This window comes from Lycium barbarum, chromosome 4 (genome assembly GCF_019175385.1).
Source record: "Lycium barbarum isolate Lr01 chromosome 4, ASM1917538v2, whole genome shotgun sequence".
In the NCBI taxonomy this organism is placed as follows: Eukaryota; Viridiplantae; Streptophyta; class Magnoliopsida; order Solanales; family Solanaceae; genus Lycium; species Lycium barbarum.
The window spans coordinates 92,994,948-93,002,533 of NC_083340.1; the positions used below are offsets into that span (position 1 = coordinate 92,994,948).

The 7,586-nt window shown below is 36.7% G+C and overlaps 1 protein-coding gene across 1 annotated transcript; it reads left to right on the top strand.

Annotated features, from left to right (window-relative positions):
* The first annotated feature begins 326 nt into the window (after positions 1-326).
* Positions 327-4,513, top strand: LOC132637602 (uncharacterized). The gene is made up of 3 exons (XM_060354668.1): positions 327-572; positions 695-1,273; positions 4,454-4,513. Exons 1-3 carry the CDS (start codon positions 327-329, stop codon positions 4,511-4,513), a joined length of 885 nt encoding a protein of 294 aa, XP_060210651.1.
* The last annotated feature ends 3,073 nt before the right edge of the window (positions 4,514-7,586 follow it).

The window sequence follows — 7,586 nt, forward strand, 5'->3', positions numbered from 1 at the left end:
CTTTTCATAGTGTGCAAATGCTGCACAGGCACCACAAGTTCTTTCTGATAGCTTTTATGGAACCTTTCAAACATTTGAGACATACTGATCAATATAGAAGGAAAATTGGTATGCAGTATGCCAAGGCTAATTGCAATGGTAAAATATTGTTTTTTGTGAATGAAAACATTGATGTGGAAATTTTAGAGGATACTGCACACCAAATTACTGTTAAGCTGTTTTTTCAGGAATTGCACAAAAATATGGTAGTTACTATGGTGTATGCCTAGTGTGATGAAGGGGAAAGAGTGAATTTATGTGACTGTTTGTGTAATATATCAGCCACTATGTCAATGCCATGGCTAATAGATGGAGATTTTAATGTAATTCTGAATGAAGAAGAGAAGATTGGAGGCTTGCCTGTTTTCCCTCTGGAATATAAAGATTCTGCTTATTGTATCAATTCCTGTGAGTTGTTTGAGGTTAACTTCAAAGGCAGCCCTTTTACATGGTGGAATGATAAAACAAATGGAGAATGCATTTCAAAAGGTTGGATAGGATCCTTGTTAATGATCCTTTTCAATCATGGTTTGGTCAGATTGAAGTAGATCACCTATCAAGGACTGAATCTGATCATGCACCTTTATTACTATCCTGTACTGATCAAACTTAGACTTTTCTTAAAAATTTCAAATTTTTGAAATTTTGGATTAAGCATGCAAATTTTCTAGAGGTAGTTAGGCAACATTGGCAAGGTGATTCAGCTAATGTTTTTCTGGCTTTGAAGCAGAAATTGAAAAGTGTGAAATCTGCTCTATCACAGTGGAGTAAACATACTTTTGGGGACATTTTCAAAAAGCTGAGCATTAGAGAGGAGATAGTTAGAATCAAAGAAGCCTTGTTTGAAGAATTTCTTTCAGAAGGTAATAGAATGATCCTTCAGAGAGGACAAGCTGAACTGAAGAAATATGTGCATTATGAGGAAGAATTTTGGAGACAAAAAGCCGGTTTTGACTATTTTGCAGAAGGAGATAGAAATACAGGATTCTTCCATAATATAGTGAAGGACAGAAGGAAGAGAACTCAGATCAAAAGAATACAAAACTCTGATGGTACTTGGATTGAAGGGACTGACAATCTAGCAGATGAGGCAATTTCCTTTTATCAGAAGCAACTCACTCAAGAGTCTCAGCAGGGGGATTTTTCATTATTGGAGCATATTCAAGAGCTGGTGACAGAGGAGGATAATGATGTATTTTGCAGCATTCCAAGTCTTGAAGAAGTTAGGAAAGCTGTATTTGAACTAGCTGGGGATAGTTGTCATGACCCGTCTAGGGGGCCGCGACGAGCGCCCGGTGCTAGCCCACCCGGGCACCCCTTGGCTTACACTTACACTTACATCTAGGTGAGCCACATAATTAAACATACATTTCTATTCATCAGTCATACTAGTCCCATTGGACAACAATGCCTTTATATCATCATTGGCATCCATACGACGTCAATGTACATGAGTTGACAAGGCTAACAAAATGATATACAAAATATAGGCCGACAAGACCAAATACATCTAACCACATACACATGTTTACGAGCCTCTAAGGAGAGTATGTCATATCACATAAGTGGGACAGGACCCCGCTATACCCATAATTATGTACACAAAAGAATAAGTACCCAAAAGCTATAGCTCCGAATGAAATGGAGCTCCACTATGTAGTCCCTGAGAATGTAGCTATGGATAAATTCTGTCTCCCTGTGCACCTGCAGGCATGACGCAGCGTCCACAAACAAAAGGACGTCAGTACGAAGAATGTACCGAGTATGTAAGGCATGATCAATATCAATGTAGAAGCATAATAAGTTGTTATACCTCGTATATTTATACTCCGAATTATTCGCAAGCAAATCGACTCAAGTTAAAGGCAGAATTATTTTCGGACACGAAATAGAAATCTTTAATTTTCAATTTTAAATAAAACATAAATTGTTTATAAGGTAAGAATATTGAAACATGATTGAAACGTTGAGTTGGAGGATGAAAGAGGAGGTGGATAGGAGAGTATAAAAGAACATATCGTCTAAGGACCAGGTACATCTCGAGGTGCGATATGTGAGGTAAGTTCTGACACCATTATACCTTTTACTTGAAATGGGAAGCCCTGTGTGGTTATGATACGATATGATATATGTGTATACATATTGGCCCTGTGAGGCATTGTTTGTATTTCCTGCGTGCAGGTTCTGGGATAGTAAGAAGTACAGAGGAAACTTTGCCCAAATTTTCCCAGAAATAGGAAAAAGGAAGAGAATGGGATATAAGTTCATAATATGTTTTGAAGGTTGATACCGACAAGGTAAATTTATTATGTTGGACTAAAGCTTTAAGCAATACCCTCCCACGTCATCCATATGAGGCATCATTCTTACTTGTGGAATTTTGTTTCGAAAAAGCATATACGAGCAGCAAAGTTTGGAATTTATTTGAAGGAACCAGAATACGTTTCAGCCACATTTTTTCCTTAGAAAAAAAAAGCTTATGTTGAATGGAAAAAACGTCTGGTAATTAAGTTTCGCTTTTATTGGAAAGTACAAGGCATACAGCAAGTAGCCTATGAACAAAATAATTCGTTCACGACTCAAGAATAAACCTGGAGGTAAACCATGTGAATCAAGCACTAGAAGTCCGGTAGTGATTGTCAGATTCTAGTTTTCTTCTAGTGGTGGTTGGAGAATGCTTCATGGTAACATTTTATTAGTTCTAACCAACTAATAGGAGATGGAATTTGTGGAGGGAAGACTCAAACGTGTGGGCTGTCTAGGATCATGTATTTCATATGTTGTTGGCGAAATGCTAGGAAGATTCGGAAGGGCTTGTGATACTAAGGGACGATTTAGGAAAAGGTGGCAACTCGTAGCCGAACATTCTACTGAGGTATCGAGTGAACTGATAAGTAGGGATAAACTACGATGATTTTACAATTAAAAGAAGTAATAGTATGAGTGAGATAAAAGTACAGAGAAGGAAGAGCTATGACAAGTCATGAAGGTATTGATAAGATATCTTGTGAGATACTAAGGGTAGGATCGATCAGAAAGGGTGAAGGGTTAAGTACGCCTAGTCCGCAGAATGTAATTAAAACATAGTAAGAATCGTGATAAGATTAAGAAGTGTTACGTTATATGATGGATTACGAACAGTATGTGATGTGAATACCATAAGGATTGTTAAAAGAAATGAGTAAAGCCTAGCAAGGAAGTAACTAATGGATATGGTGTGATTAGTATGAAACGCAAAAGCAAATGTAGAACGAATGTGAAAGGCTTACAAAGCCCTACAGGGAAAGTTCAGAATAGAGATCAAATAGTAACGAAGGTGAAAGCGAGCACAGGAAGAGGAGGATAAGAAGATAGCGAGTGGGATTACAGTGTAGTGATGCGTTATGACATGTATAGCTTAGAAAACGAGTAATACGAATGAAAGAATTGTGAAAGACCAACCTAAAGGAAGATGAGCAACAGGACAGAGTGAATGCCAGAAATGACGGGTATGATAACGACAAATAGAGATGAACAGAATATGTTTTGAAAATGAGAAAGGGGTTATGCAGAAGTAGTGTTTTCTGAAGGATACAGAAGTAACATGAGATTCCTCGTGCACAAAATAAAAGATGGACATAGACTGGAGAAATGAAAGGAATACTAAAAGAAGCACCCAAGACAGATGTAACTAATTGAGTATGAGTATAGGATAAAAGGGAAACATATAGTTACGAAATTAGCGTTGGGTAGACAACAAGAATGAAAGAGCATGAGGCATAAAGGAGTACTACGTGTATGTGACTTCACCTCGGAAATAGTGAAATCCTTAAAGGACAAGGATCGCGAATTTGCGAAACAACTGATGTGTTGTGAATTTATTAAAAGAAACAGATGATATCCGTTGGGATAAAAAAAAGTGTTATGGGAAAGCTTGAGACACTTGTCATCAGAATATAAGTGCTACCGAATGGAGAATTTGAAATGACTATAAGCACTAGCTAATTACTGATTGGAATGAGTGGAGTGTGGCTTTGGATAAATTGCTACATTAATTACAATACTCGAGTACCAACCATCAGATTAGATTTTGTACTATATATCGAGAGTTCTCATCGCCTCGTGATTGTGTTGGGGTTTCATACATGGGGAATCTAAGTTATAGATGATATAAAGGAAGACATGGATATGGGGAAGTATACCAAATGTATTGGAAAAGAATCATATGAATTTGAAAATTGAAAATGGGGACATAGAGTGGAATATAAATAGATAATGATATGAGTACATCCAAAAGGGGGGAAGCGGATGAGAGTAATGCAAGTGTAAAATGAAATCAACTGACACTGCAACACGTTTGATGTGAATACTTAAACTTCAAGTGAGATCCCATGCTGAAACAAATTAGTGAGATTTGAAGGCCAACAATAAACAGATAGAAGCCAAGACGGTATTTGAGACAGTTCTGAGAATTAGTAGTAAAGAACTTGGATAATATGACATCAGAAGGTGGAGGCTTATAAAAAGGAAGAATATGACAAGAAGATGGCAACGAGTAACTTAAAAGATATTATAAAGGATAGCCAGGCTATGCTGGATTAGAGGTTAAGATGTTGGCAACAGAGTTATTGGCTAATGATATTGTGACATATAAGTAGCAAAGGATAAAGGATAGGAAATCTCTCCTATAGTAGGATATGACAAAACCAAATGGTGAATAGAGGAAGGGAAAGGAGTATGGCGAAATAGACAGCAAGTGAGTGATAGTACCATAAGATATGTAGAGCAGAATAAGCAAGAAGAAGGAAAAACTATGACCAAAGATTAGAAATACTTTGTACAAATTGTACAAGAATAATTATGCAACCTACGAATATTTGTATGGTAAGAATGAGACCAAGTGTGTACTTAATAATAAGAGTAAGGATTCAGTAATAGCAATGCGGTTATGATATTTTGAGTACATCAAGGAAAGGTGTAAGATGGGTTGAGGCGAAACTACAGAGATATAATTAGTACTGAGGGAAAAAGCCATAGTTGAGCCTTGATATCAATTGAAAGATATAGGAGAAGAATATAGGATCTGCATAAAGACTAGCGAGGTAACGCTAAGGTATTTTCTGGGCTGATTCGGGCACCTACACCTGCTCGTGTATAGATTGTAGTAAGATGTGTGGTAGGAGAGCTAAGAGAAAATTTGAGCAAAAGGGGCTATAGAAGAATTTGAGTCAAAAATAAAGAAACGACACGAGAAAATATGCCTAAAGTATTGCCAGTTACGTTAAGAGAAATTACGAAATGATTGAACCGAGACAATTAGAACAAGCGGGTTACTGATTACTAAGAGGCAGTAAAGTTGTGATATGAGGGAACCCTGACGCTAATTGATAGCCAACCCTAAAAAAATCGAGATCAAGAAGTAAAGAAAGTGATAGTTAAAAGACCTTTAAAAGAAAGTCAGAAAGTGACACATGATGCTGAGAATTCCAGAATACGAACTATAACAGCGGAATCAAGCAAGGTTATTGAAGTACAAAATTTTACCCTCTGTGAAATTTCATTTTACTCGTAGAACCTGTGAAAGGTCTACAGGTTACCAGAGGCATACGATACTCCAGGGATATTAAAGTCTAATGAACCGACGAGGAACGTCTACGCATTATAAAAATCTTATTTAAAGATTAAGAAGTAAGATAAAGGAAACGATACTGTTATATCCCGTGTTTTCGCATATTGGGAAAAATGGGAAATAATCTTGACTTGCAAGAAATAAGGTTATAATTGATTACATCTAGCACATGAGTTGTTATGAAAGAATATTAATGTGGAAGTGCCGAGGAAGGCCAAGGGAAAAATTGGAATTTTCGAAATTAATTTCGGGAATTACAAAATGTGGTCTATAAGTCATTGGGCCAAAATAATTGGATGGAAATTAAGGCCCAATGCTAAGGGGTGGCCAGCCAACATAGTGGCCCAAGCCCATGTTTTTATTACTTTTCCATGTGTTAAATTAATATAAGGGACCATATTATATAACCATCTCCATCCCTTAGAAGATTCAAGAAAGCAAAACAAGAGCAAACACAAAGGACCATTCGGCCCTAGCCCCTAAATTTCACCTTCAAAAATCTTGTTCCAAAAATTGGTATCTTGTGATTTTCCTACTAAATTAAGTGTCCTCTACAACTTGGTGTAGTTGTTTTGGAACAAGGAACACTTGGTTCATCAAGTTGACCTTATATTCAAGTGAGGAAGATTGGAGAAAAAGGTAAGAATTCATCCTCTTTTATTATGTTATGAAGGTTTGTTTGTGTTGTAGTATGTACAAATGAGTTGAAAGTATGGAAATATGGAAGTTTGCAAAGTTGGTATGTAATATGGTATGTGGCCGTGTGTGTATATATGATGTATACCTATGGCGAGTTGAAATTATGTTGTATTCTAGTCGTGAGTATGATGGAATTCATATTGAGAATGAAAGTGGAATAAATTTGGTTGAAGTAGTAAAAAAAGAGCATTTGGCCGTGTGGTACCTCTTAAAAGAATGGGAATGAATCAATTTTGTTTAACATGTTAGTTGTGTTGTTGTGATGCTTGCTATGTAAATAAAGGAAAAATGATGTAAGTTTGTATTGAAATGGAATGTAGAAGCTTATGCCGTTTTAGTACGATTTTATGACATTATGGAAATGAAGTTGTTAAGGTGCAAATTATGATGGTTGTTGATGAACTTAGAAGATGGGAACATGTTATGAATATGTATGCCAAGGATTAGAAGCTTTGGATGAATTATGACTTTGGTGGAAAGTTTGTATATTTTGTATATCTTGTGAATATTTTGTAGATATGATATGAAATGCTTTTAAATTGGATTGTGATGATCTTGATTAATGATGAATATGAAAATATTGAGATTGGGTTGGAAGTGTGAAGTCGGAATGAACGTTATTGCATTATGTCGGAAAGTGCTATATTGTGATTGTTGTTGGTGGTGGTGTTGTTATTGGGTTGTTGTTGATTGTTTTGGCCGAGTTGAATTCTCGGGGATGCTATATGTATAGGGGAAATGCTGCCCAAATTTCTGTAGAAAAGTGCTGATTTGAGATTTAAGTCCTAAGGTCCTATGGTTAACATTTGGTAAATGTGACCATTTGCAGATTTTGGACGAAACGGGAAGTGAACTTGGAAAGGTGTAAAGAGCATAAAAGGTATGTAAAGCTATCCCGATTCTTCTTTTGGCATGTCCTAGGTGTGCTAGGATCGGATTTGAGACTCGGAATATACTCTGTCCATCGGAATCCGCGTTTGAAATTGTCACTTTTTCATTCAATAGAATTGAACCCTTTAGGTATGCTTTGATGGAAGAATTAGGCAAACTTTCACAAATTGGTTAGAATGTTATGAAATGTCCCTAGGACCTCTATAGGTGACACCATAAGCTTAAAACACGTAATTTGAGCCCACCGCTTCGTGTGTCCCGAGGTGGGCCCACTATTTCCGATTTTACCCTTTTGTGTTTATGTCTTGTCTTTGAGCGGCTTTAAAGGAAATGTTTTAACTACTAAACA

Excerpts from the sequence above, each read along its gene's own strand:
- LOC132637602 (XM_060354668.1), top strand. The coding sequence starts at position 327 with ATGTCAATGCCATGGCTAATAGATGGAGATTTTAATGTAATTCTGAAT. Across the intron at positions 573-694 it reads TCCTTTTCAATCATGGTTTG|CATGCAAATTTTCTAGAGGT; the intron begins GTCAGATTGAAG and ends TTTTGGATTAAG. Across the intron at positions 1,274-4,453 it reads TTGAAGAAGTTAGGAAAGCT|ATAGAAGCCAAGACGGTATT; the intron begins GTATTTGAACTA and ends AACAATAAACAG.